Consider the following 24,166-nt stretch of genomic DNA (forward strand, 5'->3'; position numbering starts at 1 on the left):
TTATATTGTTGACTATCTCACTAGAATTCTACTCACTGTTTTTACATGTAATATTGTTTATTATATTGTTGACTACCTCCCTAGAATTCTACTCACTGTTTTTACATGTAACATTTTATATTATATTGTTGACTACCTCAATAGAATTCTACTCACTGTTTTTATATGTAATATTTTTCATTTTATTATATACTAGAGGCTATGCCACTTTGGAGCCCTTGAGAGCGGGAGGGTGGTTTTGTACCCTACATCAAAATAGTTTAGTAATAAACCTTCCCAGGACCTATGAGAAGCTACCCTGTAAAGGAGAACCATGTTGGTTCAGTGGTTTGCGAGATTCTTTGTTACACACAGACAGATTAATAAAGCATTACTAACATACATACAAACCTACTAACTAACACAAAAGAACTAAAGCAAACTATAACTGGGAAGGATTTAGGCTATTCTGACTCCTCCCTTCCCATTCTTTGTGTAGGGCCGAGCCCGCAACTTACAGTTTACAAAAGTTTTTGTTGTTGTTGTAAGCAATGGTTCTCTGGATGGGTTTAGTTGTGGGTTTCAGGGAAGCTTAGTGTAGGCTTTAAGGTGGTTTAAGGCAATTGATTACCAGACCATTCTATTATATAAAGTAGTAAGGTTTTTGTCTGAAGGATATAATTAATTAAGTTCTCCTTTTATGGAAGCTAGGTCCCAGGATGGTCTTAGGCTATTTTTTTATATTTAAACATTTAGGCTGCCCTTTATTCAACCCTCTGAAAATTGAGGCGTAGCCGCTTGCACAGTAAAATAATATTGGGAATAGTCCTTTTCGTGACATCGCTTCTTATGGGGCGAATTTGTCGTATTTTTAAAATGGCTTTTATGTCACGAAAGGGACTATACCCAAAACCCATAATATTCAGTATTTTAATGAAAATTTTCATATTTCAGTGGGATTAGCTGCCACTGTACCTTGGTTGGACCTACTTGTGTCACTTCTTGGAGCTGTCAAGATGTCCACCCTGTCTCTTATGGCCCCTGCTTTGATAGGTAATTTTAGTAGGGTTTGTCCCCCCATAAAGAAGCAAAATCATGTCTCGGCAGCCGTATGTCAGACGCGACTAATCCTTAAATTTAAACCCGTTTGCATGTTTTGAAGATTTAAAAAAAATAGGGATTGTCATATATTGGTCAAGTTTAGACTTCCAGCTGATTTTTATACTTGTAAAAGGTTGATTTCAGTAAGGCTGACACGTAGCTGCCGAGACCAGAGAAAAACCTGAATATATCGATAAATATAAGATTTTTTATGTGTTTGCAATTTTATGTACAAAACGCATCTTCCCTATATCCTAGTATGTCCGTAGGTTCGTCCATCCACCAATTACGCTCAGGGGAAATCTTAGGCTAGGCTGAATTATTTTGTATCTTTGAGCGTAGTTACTATTAAACTTTATCGTCCTTGGTTTAATCTGTACTTATATGTATTTTTTTAGATTCCACAGCACATTGGAACACAGATTCAAGAGGAAAGTTTATCTACAGGTGAGATTTTTAGAATTTAACAATTAGGCCAATATGTAGCGCAGCAATTATATGAAAAAATCAGTTAAACTAGAACAATTCCTTATATAACAGTAAAAGGATCTAAGTGTGTTTGTTTGTACCAAAGGATAGAATGGTTGCTTCTCTGGGAGAGGGTACCACAAACCTAACTAGATTTTTTCCTATTTTAAACTATGTACAATTCAAATCTTGCCCATTTTATTTTCTACTCTATCTGTCTTTATCTAAAAATTTCTTTTTTTCTCTCTCTCTTTCTTTATCTCTTAATTCATGTCTTTTATGTTTAGCTCATCATTTTTATACCTTTGGAGGTTATTGTCTTTGTTTCAATTAATTAAATTAACAACTGACTACTAAGTAGCACAGCAACTCATTAATTAATACATGTTGTGTTTAGGAGTATTAAGAACATTATTGTGTTCACTATTGGCTTCCTTGGGTGTGTCATTGGTACATACATATCATTACAGGATATCATTCATAACTTCCAGCATGGAGAAGAATAACATTCTTGTTCTAATGTGAAATATTTTTATTAGTTAGGTTAGGTAAAAGGTAACAATTTAGAATACTTAATAATTTTAAAGTATTAGCTTTTAATCATTTACCAGTTCTTTACATATGACAAAATGTACATATTTTATTTTTATCTCATACTTTTTTTCTTTTGTTATGTAGACTTTAATGACTAGATTTCTGTGAAGTCTTTATATTTAATAAAATATATTTTCTTAATAAAATAAATGTTTTAATATATCTGTTTTTTCCATAGATTTTTGGCTTTAAATAGAATGTCTGATGACTCTCTCTTTGAAAATTTGCGGTTCTTATAATAAGATTTCATTTTTTTAAAGTAATGGAAAAATAACTTGAAGAATAAAGTCAGAATGTTTTGGTGTATATTAGTTCAAAATTTATTTAGAAGTTTAAAAACCTATACATGAAAAGCTATTTTACGCTTATTAAAAGCACAAGATTATCTTGTTATTTCATTAAGCCAAGGACCAAACTTTAATGTAGTCGATCTTCAGGGCGCTTTCTTCATCCTGGAGATTGTTCCAGGTTGGCAACCAGTCATCTCTGGCCTCCCAGAAGCTCTTCATGGATCCAGGAACATTACAGCATTTCCAGGGCATGTCACCATATCCATTCTTGCAACCATTAGGGAAAAAATTTCCCCCAACTGCCAGGTTTAGAATGAAGTAGAATTCCTGGTCAAATGGAGCCATGTGAGTTCCATCTGCCCAGGGGTTGTCTCCATTGAATCCTCCAAGCTCCCAGAATCCTCCTTCAGGTGGAGATACTGTTCCAAGAATCTGTGAAATAATAAGAAATTGAAAAGATATCTTTTTAAATTTGTAAATTTAGTTGATTATAAGCTTACTAATTATTACAGGCAACTATTAATTTTTTGTAAAAAATTTTTGATTTAGTTCTTTCTAGCGTCCTCTAGTCCTGTCAAGCGATAGGGTTGACCTGGTTTTATGTATTACATTATTTGATCTTTATATACTGAAACAATTAATGAGAAAAAAGCATAGCAACTAATCTCTAATGAATAATTAGAAGATTTAATGCAAATTTATTAAGGCTAAGTTTGATTTTTAAGGACTAATACAAATAATGACATACCTCATTATCAATAAGAAATGCGATGCCCTCATCAGTCCATTCCATTTGGTACAGATGAAATTCAGAAGCAAAGTCTGTGCCATCCAACTGTTTCTCCCAGTGGGTCTTATGGAATCCATTCTGTGAAGAAGATGGACCCCAGTGCAGAGTTGAGGCTGCCCTTTGTATCCCCTGAAATTAAATTAAAATCAAGATACACAATTAACTCATTTTTCATTATTTCTGAAAGTTGCTTTTTAACCCCCTTATTTTCAAAAAACTACACTTTTCCACCAATAATTTTATTCTCAAGTTGGGGTAATCATATATAGGGGTTTTCAACATCAATTTATCTGTTATTGTCTTATCCTTTTAGGTCCCTGATCTCAACCCTGGTATTTGGACAATTAATAATTCTTTAAATTCTGGATCCCTCTGTTGGGGACCTTTTATGTTTGCTAGCAAATTGCTTTCTGCTCTTTTGAAGCGACTTGGCTATGTTAATATTCTTGATTCTATTTGTTGATTGTTAAAGACCCAATCGAAAGTCTGCATGCACAGAGTCCTTGGGGTTGGGACATACAGTTATTTAACCCCTTCACCTTTAATGTTTTACTTTAGAATTTAGACTCAAATCAAAATATAGAAAAAATTTAAATTCAGCTGGTCTAAAGTATGACCAAACTTGGTTTATGGATAATTGTCTATATGGGATAGTAAGAATAATTGAAAAAGAAATAAGCAAAAGAAAATTCTTAAAATGAGTTAGCTGAAATCCCCTATCGATAATTAAAACTTCTTACAACATAATGGTTGTTACACTTGAGATCAGTACTGCCTCTTGTCTCACACATGTCTATTTCTCCGGAGGTAGGCCACCATCCGTACACCTTCTGATCTGGCATCAGCCACAGGGCTGGCCATAACCAGTCTCCCTACAGATATCAAACATTTATATTTTTTTGCGAAACAACAATAGTCTTAACCATCCAAATATATTTATGTAGCTGTTTAAAAAGAACAGCACATGTGGACCTTCATTTTTCAACATATTTGAGTTAAGAAAAAAACTTTATAATTATATAATTTAGACTCAATTCTGCGCCCGTAGCATCTATGAGATGGAGGACAGTTAAACAACCTTAAGCCATCCAAAGATATAAGTTAATTAATACATAAGACTACAAGTACAGCTAATTTAGGTCTTTTGTTGGGCTTTTCATGAAATGGAAAACTTAATAAGTTCATGGGTAATTGAAATTGTATTTTAAAAAAAACTTGTCTAATTTATATAATAGGATTGTTACAGTATTTTTCTGAAAGTAAAAATTAAGATGGACATAAAAATAAACTTCAAACTTGCCCTGGGCATCTGAGCTCTTATTTCAACAGTTCCAAACTTAAACTTGAACTTAGATTGTGAAATCAGCTTTGCCGACTGGATGGGGTTGATGATAAAGTCACCAACAGCAGTCATGACACATCCATCAGCAATGTTCCAGCTTTCCTGGCAACCCTGATCCCACAGGTCCAGCGTTCCAGAGTACAAAAAATCTTCACCATATTCATCTAGAATAAGTTAAATTTTGAATAAGAAATAAAAAAATATTCACTGATGGAGCATGCGTGTAGTTTATTTGATGGGAATTATACGATAGCTTTATTGACGATGGGGTTACTAAGTTTACGATTTGTAGATGTGTTCAGAAAATCTAGATGATTAAAAAAGTAACATTAAAGATAATCTTAATTCCTTTGAATATATCTCTCCTTAGAAATACTGAAGCTTAGATGCTTTTCATGAAATTATCACATGATTTAAACTCAATCATTGAAAATTAAATTGTATTTAATACCTGCTGTTAGTGAAGTTTTAATATGGAGCACTCCATCTTTAATGTAGCTGTTCTTTCTATCATTCCTTAATTTACAATTTAGTTAACCCTTACAGATCAGGCCCCAATTCGCAACTTAATAGATAGGGGAGGGGGGGGGGGGCAAATTATGCACCCCCCCCTCTATCTCGGATCCTGTTACAGATGGAGATATAAGATAAATTTCTGGTGGTTCATGTGCATTTTTAGAGAAAATTACTATTTCTAGTCATGGCTGTCAGACTGCTTCCTAGCCGTTTTTTATCGGTCTAAATATTAGAACAGCTGTAGAGTGGCCAATTTAAAGCTAAAAGTTTTAAGTGTAACTTTAATTTTTCATAAAAAATATCTATTTCTAGTCATATTCGTCAGATCACTTTTTAGAAAATCGGACAATAAGCGGTCAAATGGGCATATTTTGCCCCCCCCTCCGATCTGTAAGGTTAATTATCTGTGTCAAATTACAACAGCGAGGGTGGGGACTTTGAGCTGGTATTTAAAGTTTTATATACAAGTTATCTCATTTGTTGGCTTAATATTCTTTTCTTGAATCTTAATTGGTTGGATCTGGTAGTGTCCATGCCAGCATAATGATAATTAGATTTCTTGGCAATATAGAAAGGTTGTCAAAACTCCAAAATAATAAATCTATATTCCATAGAGGTTAACTATTTTAACAAAATGAATTGCTTAGCAGGAGAACAATGATGCCTAGTAAGTTGTACCTGTAATACTGGAACTCCCAGTTGCCACTTCTCCATCCAGATACATAGTGGGTCCATTTACTCTCATCCAGGTCGTTGAATTCTTCATCAAATATTAAGTCCCCTCTGGAATTGTTTTGAAATACAAACAAGTAGAATTTTCATGTTTAAGGGTTAGGTTACTTATCTCTCATGAATAAGCCCTGTGTGTGTTTGTATATAACTCCCTTTAAAGTTTGGATTAGAGTTTATTTTTTTCTTTGACTAATAGCATTAGAATATTATTCATCGCATAACATTATAGACAAAGAACAGTAATCTTTATTGCATTTAAAAAGGCATTAGTTTTCATGAAACTAGTCTTGTTCAATTTAGAAATTAAACAAATTCATTTTGGAAGAGTTAATATAAAAAATAATTTAGTCTGGCATTACTCTATACTTTTAGTGCATGTATAATTTTAGTTTTTACCTTGTTTTGTTGACAGAAAATGCTTTTCCATGTTGCAAAAAACAAAAACAAACAAACAACAGTAAAGCAGCTAACTTCATTATGGTGAACTGCAAACTGGGAGATAAAGCAGCTAAACTTTAGTTTATCTTGTTGTTTGTGCATTTATTTGTTTCTGTACTGTTTTATAATTTTATGTTAAAAATACTGTACAGGAGGAAACTGTAATTTCAACCAGTGGAGTGTGAACCGAATGTGGCATATGGGTAAAAATGCCCCATTTCACCCCCCTTCCACCCCTCCATAAAAAAACAAAATAAGTTTTCACAATTTAAAGCAGGGAAAAAAGATTACCCAAAAATTTTGAGGTGCGCCAACAAGGCAAAGTACTGTTAGTCAATTTTAGCTAATTGTAGAACTGCCAATTAATTAAGATCAATCAACTTTCACTAGTGCAAAAAAAGTGTTCAGCTGTTTATTCTAAATATAGCAAATCCGGTAAATGAGAAGATTGTAAATTTTTGTACAATTAAAACTTTTTACCGAGAAAATGCTTTTTTTTATTGCAATTTTTTTATGTAGTCTAAATCTCACCTAGGATTTTGGAAAGTTTGCTTGCTAGACATACATATACACAAAACCAGCTATTCTTTTTTAAGAAGTCACAAAAGAATACGATTTACAATCCTACCTACCATATTAGCAGGTATAGATAATATTATGCAAAACAACTAATCTAATTAAATAGGCTACAACCTTACTTTCTTAACTCTTATTTTAGCCTGTATCGTTATGGGGTTAATGACATTTACTCAGCTGCTATTAAAGCTAGAACTCAAATTTTTCTTGTCAATAATCCTATCAGTTAGGGTATATTTCAGTATGAAACATCAATAGGAGACCGACTGCTTTGAAGTAGCTTGCTTAGCTGCTTTTAATTTTTTTTACTGATTTCCACATATTTTTGTCAGGATTTTCAACATTTTTGTTGGTATTAATAACAAAATTAAATTTTCCGTCAGTCAAAGAGATTTTTGTGTTCATATAAATATGTAAGGACAAGTAGCTTTCTTTTCTTATTTCTCTGCAGCTATTAGAGATTTTTGAACACTGATAGACATTTAAAAAGCGTTCTTATAAAGTACAACAAAATCTAAACAGCCATTTATAAAAAACCTTAGTCTGATAACTAAGAAACCTTACAGCATTACATTATTGAGTTTACACAGTTTAACAATTATATATTACAGATTGAATGTTTTTGTTCATAAGAATATAAAGTTTTTTTTTATAATTTTTAACAAGTAAATTCAAATGCATTTAACAAACAGACAATATAATACAATTTTACAAAGACCAAACTTTGATGTAATCAATCTTGAGGGCAATATCATCATCATTGAGGTTGTTCCAGGTTGGCATCCAGTCATTCCTGGCCTCCCAGAAACTCTTCATGGATCCAGGTACAAAGCCTGATGTCCAGGGCATGTCACCATTACCATTTTGGCATCCATTGGGGAAGAAATTGCCACCAACAGCCAGATTCAGAATAAAGTAGAATTCCTGGTCAAAAGGAGCCATATTGGATCCGCCTGACCAAGGGTTGTTACCATGGAATCCTCCAAGCTCCCAGAAGCCTCCACTTGGGGGTGAAATACTGCCAATAACCTAAACAATACAACATAATTCTTTCTTTAAAGTTTATTTCAAAACACAGATGAAATTATCTATTCTTACAGATAGACCAAGAAAGTTGTAGCAAAGATGCACATAGGTCAGCAGAAATTTTTAAAAAAGTACAGACTTTGATAGTATCAGAGTGAAAGAACAAGGTAAGTTGTAGAGAAGCTGTGATGCTAAAAAAATAAATCTCTACCTCATTATCAAGCAGGAAAGTGATGCCATTCTCGTTCCACTCCAGTCCAAACAGGTGGAAGTCTGCAGCAAAGTCAGATCCAACCAGATCTTTCTCCCAGTGGGTCTTGTAGTAGGCATTCTGGTCAGGTGCTGGGCCCCAGTGCAGTGTTGATTGGAGCTTCTGGATACCCTGCAAAACAAAGTAATCATTACTTAAACTTTGTAAGATTTTTATTCAAAATATTTTAAAATATCATATTTCCCATTCAGTGTCTTCTTTTTGAAAATAAAGGAGTTTAGAAACATATTTTTTTATTATTATTTGGTGCATGTTAGCCCTGGAGGTAAATTTAATCATATGACCCTATCCTTATAATAAAGTAACAGGATGTTTGTTTGTTTGTCTGTCTGTTTGTTTGTCTGTACCAAAGGATCTCGCTAATCGCTGAAGCGATTAACAGGGTAGCTTCTCATAGGTCCCGGTAAACTTTATTACTATTTTGGGGGATGGTACCACCACCCTCCCAAGAGAAATCACAAAAAATCTAAACTTTCAAAAATATTTTTGTTTTTACGTAGAGACTTGAATGCAACATAGAAATCAAATAAAAAAAAAAACATTTAAAGTGCCACTATAGGCCTCTAGGGGCGTAGCCGCTAGTACTTTATATTTAGAATAGTGGCTACGTCCCTAGAGGCATCTATGGGCACTTCATTTCAGTATTTAGTTTTCAGTATTAGTTTTAAAAAGAAAAGGTAAAATAATTTCTTCTGGGTGGGTCATTTTTTTCTAGGGGTTATTCAAGGGGGTGTGGTGGTATCCGCCTCCAAAATAGCTATATGCCTTCCCAGAACCTAAGATAAACTACATTGCATTGTAATAGTTATTTCTCGCATCGTATTATAAAAAGCTTCCGCGGATATAGAATGTACCTCGGGGCTAAAAAAAACTGGTTTTAATCTTATGATTGTACATTTTTATATTCGTAGAAAGCTGGATATAATAAGATGCTAGACATAGTTTTTTTTGTATGAATGAGAACCGGTTCCTATCCACCGGATTCGAATGAATACGAGAATAGTTATTTCTCGTATCGTATTATAAACGGCTTTCCGCGGATATAGAATGTACAATTATAAGATTAAAACTAGTTTTAATCTTATGATTGTACATTTTTATAATCGTAGAAAACTGGATATAATACGATGCTAGACATAGTTTTTTCGTATGGATGAGAACCGGTTCCTTTCCACCGGATTCGAATGAATACGAGAAAGGATAATTATAGCATTAATCCAAACTTACAATTAAATCATTTCCACACTTAAGATCAGTATTTCCTCTTGTCTCACAAATATCAATCTCGCCAGAAGTGGGCCAACCACCATACACCCAATCATTGGGCAGCAACCACATTGCAGGCCATAACCAATCTCCCTTGATAAGAAAGATAATAAAAATAAGGATAATTACATCCATTGTTAGCACTGTTTGAAATAATAATCAAAACATAAGAAAGCCCGTTTAAGAAAAAGAAATAACTTAATAAACACAAATTAAAACTGGAGGGAGAGGAGTAGAGTTTATTGTAAATGTGATTAGCCATACAGATAAACAGACATATGGTTGAGACATGGCCTTCAAACTTTAATATGTTCTAGAACATGTCCTCAAAAGTATCTGTATCAATTTTTAACTCTGTATCTCAACTTTGAAGCGTTTTGCAGCCATTCTTGCAAAGGGTAGAAGATCTGAGCATGAGAAAAATGCGCCAAAACCATTTTTAGATGTTGACACCTAGGTTCTGAATTTTTTATTTTACTGTACTTTTTTAATAAAAACTGAAATATTTTTTTGATGTTCTATAAATGGTTATAAAAAACGAAGAAAATAAGCCATTAATCATTAAATTCTGATAACTATAAGTGGGGTAAAATTGCTTTTAAAATAGTTCTCATAAAAAAAACACACTGTATAAAGGTAAAAAATATCAGTTTAATCTTTGTTTTACGTTGACACTTACCCTTGGCATCTGAGCTCTGATCTCAACAGTTCCATATCTGAACTTGAACTTGTCTGATGACACCAGCTTGGCTGACTGGATAGGATTGATGATGTAGTCACCACCAGCATTGATGACACAACCACCATCAATGTTCATGCTGTCCTGACAACCCTGGTCCCACAGGTTCAGGGACCCAGAGTAAAGGAAGTCCTCTCCAAATTCATCTAAGGAAAAACAAATGATTTGGAAATTTTAAAGCTACACACACAAGGATGTTAAATGGATGATACATTAACCTTCCCTTCAATAAACAGAACAAAATCTTTTCTTTGGTAGATTAAAATTATAAGGTTGGTAGAATGTCATTTTATATTCTCTTTCATTTACAAAACCTCTACCAGAACATTTTTAACTTAATTATGATGTTTGGATGGAAGATTCATTTATTGTCATTTCTTTATAACAAATGTGTTTCTTTTAAATGATAGTTGATTGGGATTGGACAATGGATGATAATTGAAAAATTATGATTATCAAAACTACCCCATTATGTAGAAGTAAATTATTGAAGGAAAGTTTGGACAAGTCAACAAGCGTCATGATTTTTTTACCTTCAACAACTATATAAATTTGAACTTAACTACATGATGATCATTAATATTTTGAATTATTACAGATTCATTCACTTTAATATCAAGTTTTTACCTGCAGTTAAAGAAGGCTTGATATGGAGAACTCCGTCCTGGATGAAACTGTTCTTTCTGTCATTTCTAAAAATAAAATAAGTTTTACATATCTGCTAGGTTCTTACTTTTTACGTCAAGTTAATGAATTGAGTCAATTAAGTAATGATTCCCATATTAAGACATGATAAACAAAAAAACTACTGTGGTAGTTTAAAACTTTTAGGGGAAATAATTTTGTCACAAAGTTTATACCTTTAAAACTGAAACTCACAGTTGCCAACTCTCCAGCCAGATACAAAGTTTATACCTGTAATACTGGAACTCCCAGTTGCCAGCTCTCCAGTCAGATACAAAGTTTATACCTGTAAAACTGGAACTCCCTAGTTACAACCCCTCCGCTCAGATACAAAGTTTATACCTGTAATACTGGAACTCCCAGTTACCACCTCTCCAGCCAGATACAAAGTTTATACCTGTAATACTGGAACTCACAGTTGCCAACTCTCCAGCCAGATACAAAGTTTATACCTGTAATACTGGAACTCCCAGTTGCCAGCTCTCCAGTCAGATACAAAGTTTATAACTGTAAAACTGGAACTCCCTAGTTACAACCCCTCCGCTTAGATATAAAGTTTATACCTGTAATACTGGAACTACCAGTTACCACCTCTCCAGCCAGATACAAAGTTTATACCTGTAATACTGGAACTCCCAGTTGCCAGCTCTCCAGTCAGATACAAAGTTTATACCTGTAATACTGGAACTCTCTAGTTACAACCCCTCCGCTCAGATACAAAGTTTATACCTGTAATACTGGAACTCCCAGTTACCACCTCTCCAGCCAGATACAAAGTTTATACCTGTAATACTGGAACTCCCAGTTGCCAGCTCTCCAGTCAGATACAAAGTTTATACCTGTAATACTGGAACTCCCAGTTGCCGCTTCTCCAACCAGATACAAAGTTTAGACCTGTAATACAGGAACTCCCAGTTATCACCTCTCCAGCCAGATACAAAGTTTATACCTGTAATACTGGAACTCCCAGTTGCCGCCTCTCCAGCCAGATACAAATTTTATACCTGTAATACTGGAACTCCCAGTTGCCGCCTCTCCAGCCAGATACAAATTTTATACCTGTAATACTGGAACTCCCAGTTGCCGCCTCTCCAGCCAGATACAAAGTTTATACCTGTAATACTGGAACTCCCAGTTGCCGCCTCTCCAGCCAGATACAAAGTGAGTCCATTTGCTCTCATCAATTGTATTGAATTCTTCGTCAAAAATTAGGTCTCCCCTTACGCTGAAATTAAAGTAAATTATGTGGCATATTTCAATAAACATATTTTTATCCTTGTAGCTTTGTAGTTGTAGAACAGTAAGACCATTAGCTAGGGAAATCTTCACAAGAAGTTACAAATGTCATAACTAGCTATTTTGACAGATTTACATTTAATGTGAGTTGTAGGAAGGCTGGCAACATTTATTGTAACAAAGCATTCAAATACCTAATAAAAAAGATCGGATATCCGGCCGAATACCAGATATGGAAACTTTCCAGTTACAGGATATCCGGCATTATAAATCAGCCGGATATCCGGTATCCGGCCAAAAAAGTATCTGGCCCAACCCTAAACTGTAATGACAGCATAGAAGAATTCATTTGATGTAACATTAAGTATTAAAGAAGGATAATTGGTTACAGAGTTTAGCAGGAAATCTTCCCTAAAAAAATTAGTAAATCAGTTGACAAAAAAATCTTACTTTGACTGTAAATTAACAGAGTAAGCCTGTGCCAGAGAGGCCAGGCAGAGTCCTGCAGATACCAGCACTGCCAACTTCATCATAACAACTGATATAGCAAAACACAAACATCATCTTTTATCTCAAATGTTTTGTTAGTAAACATTTAAATTTATATAAGGAGCAAAGCTCTACAACAAAATCATTAGCTTGTTTTTTTCGATTTTTGTTAATTCTTAGCTAAAGATACATATATGCCTGACATTTATTATAAAGATGCTCATAGCAAATCTACTTTCTTCTTTCCTCTTAATTAGTGTTCATATTATTTTATACTTGGGAACATTGCAATAGTTATGTATGTTGTCATCCTTGTTTTATTTTGTTATCTTTGATATATTTTTTTCTTATATTTGTTTGTTTTAACTAAACTTTTGATACAACAAATCCTAGTTCAATGTATACATATTTTTAAACCCTTTAACCAATAATTTTTATGCACATTTTTTATACATATTTCGTGCTTGTATAATTGTTAGAAGTTTTTTTCATTTAAAATGATTTGCATATTCTAAAAATATTGAATTAATACTAAAAGGATAGTTCCAAGCAAGAACTTAGGAAATTACTAAACAAAATTAAAATCCTAGATGGTGTGTGTGTGGGGAGGGGGGAGACGGAAGATGAATAAACCCCCCAATTTTTCAAGAGCAAAATACCAATTTGCTGTGAATAAATTGTAAATATTCATATCATTAGTAAAAAGTAAGGAATTGGAACAATGGACTAAAAAAATATTTTAAAAATTTGTAACCTAAAAGTTTTTTGGGTGAAGCTTTTAACTCATTGTCTTTGAGAGTGTTTGGTTCAATGGAAAATTTAATGGAACAAGGATGACAAAATCCATAAAAGCGAAGCACTGAAACGGTAGGACAAACGGACATTAACACTTGTATAGTGTCAGAACTGAATAATCAGCATATAAATGTATAAGAGTCAAAGCAAAATTGTTGAAAAACTGCTGGATACAGGATAATTTTTATGGACATACTTACATTTTTAGGACTTGATTATAGAGTTGCTTCGCTTATAAAATTATACTTTGTTGTTCCAGGAATCTATATACCAAAATTCAGATCAATCGGATGATTAGATCACATAAAAATTTGTTGTCAAAAAAGTAAAAAAATCAACATGTTTAAAATGGACGTACGAACATTTTGGTAATGATTATAGAGTTGCTACGCTTTCTAAATCGTACCTAACTACTAAAGGAATCACCATGCAAAGTTTGAAATCAATAGACAACTCTAACATGCTTAAATTTACAGAAAAGCTATCCGTTACGGACGTACGGACGGACCGATCCTAATTATAGAAAAGCTTTGCTTTTAATTATAGAAAAGCTTCGCTTTTTAAAAGTATCAAAATTGATATATTCCCCAATTAGAACCCTGATTTCTTAAAATCATTGTAATATTTTAGTTCTATCTATATTTTCCAAATATTTTTGTTATATACGCAATAATAATGTCTAATATCAGCTTTGTTTTACCAAAAAATGTCATCATGTTTTTAAAAGCGAAGCTTTTCTATAATTAGGGTCGGTCCGTACGTCCGTCCGTAACGGATAGCTTTTTTTGGTAATTTAGGCATGTTAGAATTGTCCTATCGATTTCAAATTTTGCATGGTGATTCCTTTAGTAGTTAGGTACGATTTAGAAAGCGTAGCAACTCTATAATCATTACCAAAATTTCCGTACGTCCATTTTAAACATGATGATTTTTTACTTTTTTAACAACAAATTTTTAGGTGATCTAATCATCCGATTGATCTGATTTTTGGTATATTGATTTCTGGGACAACAAAGTATAATGTTATAAGCGAAGCAACTCTATAATCAAGTCCTAAATATGTAAGTATGACCATAAACATTATACTGTATAAAGCAGTTTTTCAACAAATTTACTTTCAATTTTGCTTCGACTCTTATACATTTATATTCTGATTATTCAGTTCTGACACTACATAAGTGTTCATGTCCGTTTGTCCTACCGTTTCAGTGCTTCGCTTTTATGGATGTTGTCATCCTTGTTTTTTTTAAACGGTATTAAGTAAGTTGTGTGATCAACTTTATCATGTTGCAGTATTGACTCCTTTAATGTTCTTTATCACCCATGCATCTAGAGCATACAGTGTCAAACTTATGTCTATGGTGGAGATGTGTTGGCTTCGAATATCAGCCCAAAATGCACCCTAATTAAGAATTATATCTAAATCTGATTTGTCAGATGCCTGATTGTGATAGTTAAAGTTGGGGGAATGAATCCCTTGCAGAGGCGTTCAAGCTTTTTTTATTTGGGGGGGGGGGGGAAATTTTTTTAAGTGGGGGTAATTTGTGTTTGGTTGGGGGGTAATCACCACTTTAACACCCCCCCCCTCCCCTTGGACGTCCTTGATGCCTTGTCTCAAAAAAAAACACAAATTATTACCATGCACAGTTGAGACAAAGGTTATGCAATCAAATGGTAGAGTGTTGGAAATAGGTAGGATGTTAATACATTTTAAGCTTAATTCAACAAATACCTTTCTTAGAATTATTTATTTTTAGAAATGATTTGCTAGTGCTAGTTAAAAGATAATTTATCAAATAATATAACTGTACAGGGTACAGTAATAGGAAGAATAAATATTTCTCTTGAAATTCAACAAATCTAGTTTTATTTTTGTATTAAAGCATAAAAATGATACAGAGCAAAACTAAAAGAGGACATAGCAATGTGATCGATTTTCCATTGTTACTAAATTCATTCTGAGCTCTGATCAGTCTGTTCAACAATTCCTCATCTTCATTTTCTCCAAATGTTACTGATAGATCTAGCTTTGTTTCTAGGTTATCATTGATAAAGCTATCAATTTCTATGGTATTTTCATTTTGTACTTCATCAGGGTAGTAAGTCTCCTCTATCAAAGAAAGAAGTTCATCTGTTTCGCTGTCAACAGCATCAGTATCTCCGCTATTATGGTGATCAGAATCATCATTAATATTGAAGTTGTTTACAGGTAACTCAATCAATCCAGATTTGTCATCATCAACTTTATCATAAGATGTTTCATCGTATTCAATTTTTTCATAGAGAAACTGATTGTTGGCATTTGGATTTGTCCCTCTTTTCAATTCTCTGTGAATAATGCTCATAACATCCAAAGCTACAACAGGAAGCATTTTCTTGAACACATCCCCTATATTCATAGGATCCCCATCTAAAGAGTCAATGGTAATGTCACCAATAACAGCATTAACATTCTTCATCACGTCAAGAGCCACAGATGGAATCATTTGCTGAAAGGCTTTATCAAAATCAATATCATCAGCATTTAGTTGTAAATTCTGTAAACCTTTATTAACATTCTTTTGAAGAACTTCTCCAATGATTGGCATCAGCTGTTCAATGTTCTCATAGATTTTTAATTCTGTATCATCAGCTGAATCTCTTCGTTGAGCAACTTTTGTTGTTACATTAGTGATCACATTCCTAGCTACTTTTGTTACAATCCTTCCAACCAGATCATCAAGCTGAATATTCTGCGTAGACCTGCTAAAGCTATCAAGTTCCTCTCTGACAGTATTGACAACATTATTAGCAATCATCTCAAGAGAAATAACATTACCAATACCTTGTCCAATTCTTCTTAAAGTTGCATCAGCTGATTGTTTCAGGTTAAACACATCATGTGCTATGTTAGAAAACATTTCCTTTATACCATCAACAACATTGTCTTTGCCTTGTCTTCTTAAATTATCAATTCTTCCATTTCTCCCCCTTGGCAGCATATTTGTTGGCCTATTCTGAACTATATTTCTATTTCTTCCCTGTCTGTGTGAGGTTTGATCCTTATGTGCAAACCCTGCCTCAACAAGGGTGTTGCAAACCACAGCAACCAGCCTATACTCTCCAAGAACTACATCAATGCAAAATTGCTGTTCTGGTATGATGAGCTTCTGTCTGTTAACTTCTACTGTTAGTTCGTCAGTATGGGGATCTAGAGCTTGGTAGGGAACTCGAAAATTTCTGGGAACACGACAAATTGGAAAACCAAGTCCTTCAGGTGTTCGGTTTAGAAAACTGTTTTGTTGTCTATTTTCTTGTTTTCTTTGACCCTTTACACAGGTCCAAGGGCCATAGTTTTTGTAAAGAACATCTCCAAACTTGCAACATTTTCTTAGTCCATAACAGTCATCCAAAGAAGATAATATAACAGTTAAAAATATAAGTTGATACATATTCTATAACTTTCTTGAGTTGTTTTATCAAACTAATTATAAAAATTCGTGTATTAATAAAGTTTGTTGACCCAATGTTAAAATAAGTAAAAAGGAAGTTAAAATTCGATAATAAAATAATCACTAAGTAGTGTTGGTTATGGGCAAAAAAGTTACTGAAATTCTTTGATTTTAAAATCAATATCTAGAATTATTTTTACTTGTGTAAGACAAATATAAGACTTTTTAACCATCAGCCTTTTAGCAATATCAAGACTATAACAGTAAATTGTTACACTATGCATAGGAATACAAAATTTTATGATTTAGTTTAAATTCTGTTTTGAATGACCTGGTGATTTAGAGTAACTATGATACATTACATTACATGGTTACTTTCATTTTTACACAGAAAATTATTTCATCCCTGTGACTTTGTCATGACCTGAATAATATTAAAAACTTTTATAAAAGAAGGCCAATAACCTTTCTTATCAAATTAAATTGAACAAAAATCCAAACATTAATATTTTGTAGTAGAGACAAAGTTTTAGACAAACAGAAATTTGGTTTTTATATGTTCCCTAGGGCGGGCTCATATCATAATGAGACAAACCGGATCAGAAAAATCAGAAAAATATATTTTTAAAAAATTCTGACCATAAAAAAATCAAAATTAAAAATATTGAGTTTTCCAATACTACGAATACTTCAGCTTATTATATTTATAATTATAGGTATTTCAAATGAAATTTTAGGTAAATAAAAATTTTGAACGTTTGCCATTGTTCATGACTGAAATTTCAATATCAAAATACATCGCCTAGTAACAGAATTATAAGCTTATTTCATTGTTAAGGAGATTATTGGTGAAACTGGAGGCTCAGTGGTCATGGGTGGGAATATACACAATAAAATCAAACAACTATTTTAAATAGCATACGAGAAAATTTACAGCTAATGGACATGTATACAAGGATGGTAACATCCATGAAACCAAAGCTAAAAAATCAGAAGGAAAGACAAACGAACATTACTCTTGTAGAGTGTCTGATCTTAATAAATTAGTCTAAACTGAATTGTACATAAATTTGTTGCAAAAAAGCGTAATTATAGGATACAGCAAAAGGACATTCATTCACTTTTAGGATTTGATTACAGATATGCCTCGATAATTATACTGTACCTTGTTTTTCTAAGAATCATTATTCTAAAATCAGATGAATAGAATAATTATATCACACACAAAAATATTGTTAAAATATTAAAATATCAGTCTGTTTCAAATAAACGTAAGGACTTTCTAATAACGATTAGTTGCTACGTACTTTAATTCTTACCTAACTATAATAGGAATTATCATGCAACATTTGAAATCGATAGGACAATTCTAACATGTCTAAATTAACAAAAAGAGCTAACCATTACAGATGGAAGAACCGACCCTAATTATAGAAAAGCTTCGCTTTTAACCATACCAAACAGTCAAATTTCATATTAAGTGCATTTATTTTATGTAAATAATGTTATAAACAAATTACCTCTATAATTTAATCTAAAATATAAAGCAGTGATGGGAATAGAGATTTACGAAATGTCCTAAAATACGTGCTGTGTGACGTAATCAAAATGAGGGATGAGAGGAGAAGTGGCAAAGGAAATTCCTTAAAAAGAGATGGATCTATAGACGTCATATGGCTCATTTTTTGGGACACTTTGTAGAGCTTCTTGGGGATCGATTTTGGATCATGTTGGTAATTAACTGGGCTTGGTAGCCGCGGATGAGGCGCGGCTGCCAAGCTTTGCCAAATAATGGTTAATATGAAATTCATTGTCATAGGTTTTAAAGGATTTTAAATGTGAAAATAAAATCTATATTTCCATAGAGACCATTTAATAAAATTTTACAAAAATCTACATATTCTTTTGAAATTTGAAATCCTATTCGAGTGAAATTAAAGGTTACATCACTGCTCTGGTTCAGGTTCTGTTTAATCTATAACTGGTTAGGAGTTGTTTTAGTTTCAATTAGTTTTCTATAGTGAAAGGTTAAATATTATCCTTATATAAAAAAAGCAGGACCTCTGTCTGTGTGTTTGTCTGTTCAAAAAGATCTGGCTAACTACTGAACCAATAAGATTATCCTTTATATGGTAGCTTCTCAAAGGTCCTGGAAAGGTTTTTTAAAAACTAATTAGGGAAGGGTTACCATCACCCTCCCAAGAAAAATTGCCCCTAGAAACTCCATCATCCGCCCCACAAAAAAATTATTTTATTTTTTAAAACCTTTAAAGGTCTCCTAGGAGCGAAGCCGCTATTAATAAATAAAATATAAAACATGAGATTATGTTATCTTTAAAACATTCTGAAGCTATTTGTAGAGGCCTATTTTTCAACCCTTTTGACCATTAATTGAGTACCCTAAATTTTACCTGAATGTATGTTTTCAGTATATTTTTTATAATAGAATTGTTATGGTATTTTTTCACAAATTTTTAAAAGCTTTATTTTTCTTGAGAATTTAAAACCTGTAATTTTAAAAGCTTTGCTGTAGTTAAAAACAAAACAAAATATGTTAGGGAGTTAGGGAAATACAGTGGGTTGTACCTTCAACGCCTATCTCCCCTCCCAAATCAAATATAAATCATTGTTCACTTTATTCAATTTACAGAGAAATATGCTGAAAGAATTTTAAAACTTGTAATTGGCTAAAGAAATTATACATATATAATATTATAATAACAAATAGTCAAAAATAATAATTCATTTTATATCGTATAGCCTAATGTGTTAATGAAGTCTGAAAAATATTCCAGATAAAATGTCTCCAAAGGGATTAAAATGGTTTTTTATCAGCTTATATGTTCTCTACATGGTGGTTATAGTATTTCCACCTATGGAGCCAAGCTTCTATAATGCTTTTATTGACACCATTGAGGTTCTTTGCTTTACTCTTGTAAAGTATCATGATTCAATACCCATGTCTAACAAAACTATACTCAATTATCTCATGAAGATCATCGCTATAACCTACGGTGGAATATATCTATTTGACTGGATAACATCACTTCTGTTTAACATCTTTCCCTCTACTGGCCTTGAATTTTTGCAAATGTTTCCATCTGTATCCTGTTTCATTCTGTCTGCTGATATTTTCCATTTCACCTTTTTTCTAAACTTGATTCTAATCATCATTCTCCATGCAGGCCTCACTGCTAGCCCAAGATTCTTTCTGGACATGGATGATAATTACTTGAAGATACTTGTCTATGGTTACAATATTATCGGTCTTATGGTCATTTTCTACGGAAAGTGGGCAGCATCATTTTGTGCCAGGAGTTTTATCTACAGGATATCAAAAAAGCTAGATCTGGATTCTTTGGAAAATAGCTTGACTGTTTATGAGGAAGGTTCTAAGTTTACACTGTTTTTGTGCCTTTTTGCTGCTTCAACAGTTCTCATTTCTAAGCTAATTGTCAACATGAATAAAATCAAGAGCTGTTTTGTGTGCAAGAGGGACGACAACTATCCAGATGCAGCTAATGGAGAGGATGTCATTACAAACATCACATCCAACACACAAAGAAATGAAGAAGACTCAACCAAGAAAATGTTTCATGATTCCGGATACAATCTTGATGCTGTAGGTTTATACTTTCTTGTAACAACATTCTGTTTTATCATATTTGTTAGACTTCTCATGAATTTAGATCTGGAGGAAGATTATGAGAAGTTGGTTAAAGCAATCTATGACTGGTCAAACTCTGCACTTGAGAGATCATTTGGATCATCACTCCCTCTGTACTGGTTGCTCAGGAAAGAACATTCAAGAGCATTTGTTAAGAGAAAGATTGAGCGTTTTTTTCAGAAATACTTTAATACAGGTACCTGTTACACAATTTTCAATTAATTGAAATTTTTTTTTCTTTTTTAATTCCTTTTATTTATTAGATATAAGAAATGGAGCAAAGGTATCCCCAGCATAATTATATTGTTGTGAAGATCCAATGAAAACGGCTGGGGAAGGACTGTTAAAGTCAGGAATATCCTAATATATAAAGTAGTGAGCGTTTTTTGTTTGTCCCAAAGGATCTCGCTAACCGCTGAACCGATATTGTTCTCCTTTACAGTGAAGTTTCTTATAGATCCTGGGAAGGTTTTAAACTATTTTTTTGAGAGGGTGTCTTTCAAAATGATATTTGTCATTTTGTTTCTATTTATAAAACAATCTGAATGTTTTGTATTAAATGTAAAATATTGATTAAATTTTTGACAAAATATTTTTTAGATATACAGACTTATAACTAAGAGACAAATAAATGTAGTAAAACATTGTATAAATAAACTTCATCAAATAATTTACACATTTAAATAAAAAATATCAGAGGATTTTTAAATTTCAAGAATAGGCAATTATATAAATTTATAAATTATTTATAAAAATCGATGAAAGTCCTCTTTACGTTATTTCAAAAGCTGAAGCATTCAATGGAAAGGGTTTATGTCTACTGTATGGAATTAATAAATAAAACAAGGATGACAATATTCATAATTAGCAAAACACTAAAAATTCATGGAAGGACAAACAGACACAATGAATTTTAGAGACTATGTTCATTTAATAAATGTGCTATAATTCTTAGAAATCATAAAACTTTTCTAGTATTTTAATGAAAAATGTTTTCAATATCTTTTATTCATGACCGACAAACTGACGGACAAATTAAATTATACACTTGAAACTCAATGATACAGGGAATCTTCACCAAAAATTTGACCCATCTATCTTCAATATAAGCCGAGAAAATTGCATCTTTCCCATAGTGTTACGGACGGACTGACGGACAGACAAAATTATGTAAAATAAAGGGGAAGGTGGGTTGTGCTAAAATTCCGTAAAGATGTGAGTTTTAAGGCTTAAAAACAGAAGCAGAACGATAATATTTACCAAATATGAGTATTCCTTATTGAAAAGAGCTATAGACAATTTTTTTAAGTTAACATAAATTTGATCGTTCTACTACTTTTTTAAAGCCTTAAACCTCACACCTTTACGGAATTTTAGCACATTTAGACTGAAGAGTAGGATACATAAGTTGGAAGGAATTTTAATGTTAGGGGGAAATTTGAAATCTGCATCAAATTTTAAGGATTTCTTATAAAATTCGTTTTTTGTATAATTCTTTATCTAAAAGCGGAAATACAATTTAAGTTAATTAATTTTGACATCTGTAATTGGTGGATTTAAAAAATCTGCGCTGTGATTGGAGAAGCTTAAGTGTCGTATATCATTCACTCAATTAGAGCGCAGGTAGTTTACAATCCACCTATCCTATTGGTCAAAATTAATTAACTTAACGGATGCTGTGAGTATTGGGGCAAAAAATATGACATAACAAAAAAAATCAGCCAATGAGAGGCCGTTATTGACCAATGGTAAAATTTACAGTGGACTCTCATTGGCTAATTTTTTTTGTTACGTCATATTTTTTGCACCAATACTCACAGCATCACTTAACGCTGTATTTGATATGAGAGTGGAGGTGGCATAAAAATAGCAAAAAATCATCCTAAGACTTAATAAAAACATTCTGGAACCTATGTGAAGCTTTCCTCAAATTAAGAAATGAATTTATTCTGATTCTTAAAAACGAATGAAAATACCTTTCTACTTTACATCATAGCATAGATAGGTGCATATTTAAAAGTTTAATTAATAACTTTTTTTAATGTAAATTAATCATTTTCCCTAGAAATTTTTAATTAGTATAAATCTTTTAAACGAACTTGGAGATGCGATCCTCAATTTTCAAATTCTTTGAACGTACATATGAGACTTTTACAGAAATGCTTCGCATCCACAACTATCTATCTATGCTTGATATAAAGTCAACACTTTATAGAGCATATTATGAATATTTGATTGACGCGTGCCCTGCAATTATCTAGTAGCACTCAGGGGCAAGACACAATTACTTTAGCTAGGCCCAAGGCATTATTTGTATCAATTTATGCATTCATAGGCCTATCTTTACCTATATGACACCATATATGGGTAACGCTAGCCTATTCATGGTAATCTGTATGTGATTTGCTAATAGTATATGTTTATTAAAGATATTATGTTTATTGTTAATGTAATCATATAAACAATCAGTACAAATATGTATGCCTACAACCATGCCTGATTTACGTCACATATTAACACACAGACATTTAATTGCACAGACAAACACTAAAATCCTGGTCCAGAGCTAATGTTATAGCATGTACCTCTTGAATTTATTCAGTTATTTATTAACTCCCCTACCATCAACTTCTCTTTCTGGCTTTAAAAGGTAATGACTTAGTTGTTTGGCATGCATTGTAGTTTAAATTTAGGCCCCTTAGTACTTAGCATGAATTGAGCTTAGGCCTTGTGTTAGAACTCTGACACTTAGCACAATTCACTGCTTGGGACTTAGGGCACATTTCTGTCCTACTCTACTTATAATTTTAACACTTATCCTGTAAATATTTTCATACTTAACTTATGCACTTGTAATATAAATACACTTTATAAAAACATTTTCCTTCCTTAATACTTAATATACTTATATAATTCTGATCGAATATCAAAACCAACCATTTATTCTTAGGTTAAAGCAACATAATACTTCGCGTGGGTCTTTTGTTGAGCTTCCACCAGCTCAACCAAATTCGTATTATACTTGTGGGAATAGAGGGTTAAGCATTCTAAACAAGCGAACCGACGATGAGAATGTCTATGTGTATTGCATTAAAATTAGGTTTTAGTAGTACTCATAGAAGAGCGGTCTCCATACCTAAATATGGACAAACGCCCCATTCGCACACACAATGGTGCAACTTACCGGTTGTATCTTGGAAAAATTTTACTTCATAAATTTTTTTCTTTTTTTTCCTTACCGTACCCGAACCGCCTAAGGCAGGTATTTTTACCAAAATCGAATAATTGTAGTTATGGCAAAATCGGATTTTCCAAAACCTGTGAAACTATTTGAGAGCAAGGTTAGGACTATGAGGCGTTTGAAGAGATAGGGACTGAAAGGCACGACACAAATGCAATTGAGAGCCTCGTGTACGAGCAGTTGCACTAGCTGACACTCTAGAGGCCCTAGAGAATGCTAGCATATTTGTGGCCATTGGTCGCCGCCCTATAAGGACACTCGCACTGGTTGACACTCTAGAGGCCCTAGAGAATACCAGCACACCGGCACCTCCATGTCCGCCTCTCTTTAGTAAAACACTTGGGTTGGAATAATCTATGATTGAGCTATGTGCAAAATTTTGATTTTTGGACTTAGTCAGAATTTTGAAATTTAGGAGTTGTGCTAGGTGGCGGAGTATATATATAAATCTTCGGACTTAGTATGATTTTTACTTATTCGAAAGTTCTCTAAGTG

At 33.0% G+C, this 24,166-nt stretch overlaps 3 protein-coding genes across 10 annotated transcripts in view; 1 reads left to right on the top strand and 2 right to left on the bottom strand.

Annotated features, from left to right (window-relative positions):
- LOC145326707 (proton-coupled amino acid transporter 1-like) overlaps positions 1-2,304 on the top strand; it is a 51,002-nt gene extending 48,698 nt beyond the window's left edge. For all 4 annotated transcript variants that reach the window (XM_080170076.1, XM_080170075.1, XM_080170078.1 and 1 more), the window contains 3 exons: positions 934-1,032; positions 1,479-1,527; positions 1,946-2,304. In XM_080170076.1, the coding sequence (XP_080026202.1) occupies positions 934-1,032; positions 1,479-1,527; positions 1,946-2,054 (257 nt within the window). In that variant the 3' untranslated portion in view covers positions 2,055-2,304. The remainder of the gene's footprint in view (positions 1-933; positions 1,033-1,478; positions 1,528-1,945) is intronic.
- A 167-nt stretch (positions 2,305-2,471) lies between these two features.
- LOC145326710 (beta-1,3-glucan-binding protein-like) lies at positions 2,472-6,396 on the bottom strand. The gene is made up of 7 exons (XM_080170085.1): positions 6,209-6,396; positions 5,759-5,863; positions 5,016-5,080; positions 4,523-4,728; positions 3,963-4,094; positions 3,181-3,351; positions 2,472-2,864 (listed from the first exon to the last, which is right to left on the bottom strand). The coding sequence occupies exons 1-7, from the start codon at positions 6,286-6,288 to the stop codon at positions 2,541-2,543; spliced, it is 1,083 nt and encodes a 360-aa protein (XP_080026211.1). The 5' UTR covers positions 6,289-6,396; the 3' UTR covers positions 2,472-2,540.
- Positions 6,397-7,414: 1,018 nt separating this feature from the next.
- Positions 7,415-12,657, bottom strand: LOC145326709 (beta-1,3-glucan-binding protein-like). Of its 5 annotated transcripts, none has more exons than XM_080170081.1 (8): positions 12,499-12,657; positions 11,955-12,037; positions 11,155-11,182; positions 10,756-10,820; positions 10,069-10,274; positions 9,351-9,482; positions 8,064-8,234; positions 7,415-7,855 (listed from the first exon to the last, which is right to left on the bottom strand). In XM_080170081.1, the coding sequence occupies exons 1-8, from the start codon at positions 12,579-12,581 to the stop codon at positions 7,535-7,537; spliced, it is 1,089 nt and encodes a 362-aa protein (XP_080026207.1). In that variant the 5' UTR covers positions 12,582-12,657; the 3' UTR covers positions 7,415-7,534. The 5 variants fall into 5 exon arrangements, with proteins under 5 accessions (XP_080026207.1, XP_080026208.1, XP_080026205.1 ...); XM_080170082.1 differs by lacking the exon at positions 11,155-11,182 and adding an exon at positions 11,542-11,569; XM_080170079.1 differs by lacking the exon at positions 11,155-11,182 and having other exon boundaries at positions 11,927-12,037.
- Positions 12,658-24,166: the final 11,509 nt, after the last annotated feature.

The sequence above is a fragment of the Acartia tonsa genome, chromosome 8 (genome assembly GCF_053477335.1).
Source record: "Acartia tonsa isolate MP-2025a chromosome 8, ASM5347733v1, whole genome shotgun sequence".
NCBI classification, from domain to species: Eukaryota; Metazoa; Arthropoda; class Copepoda; order Calanoida; family Acartiidae; genus Acartia; species Acartia tonsa.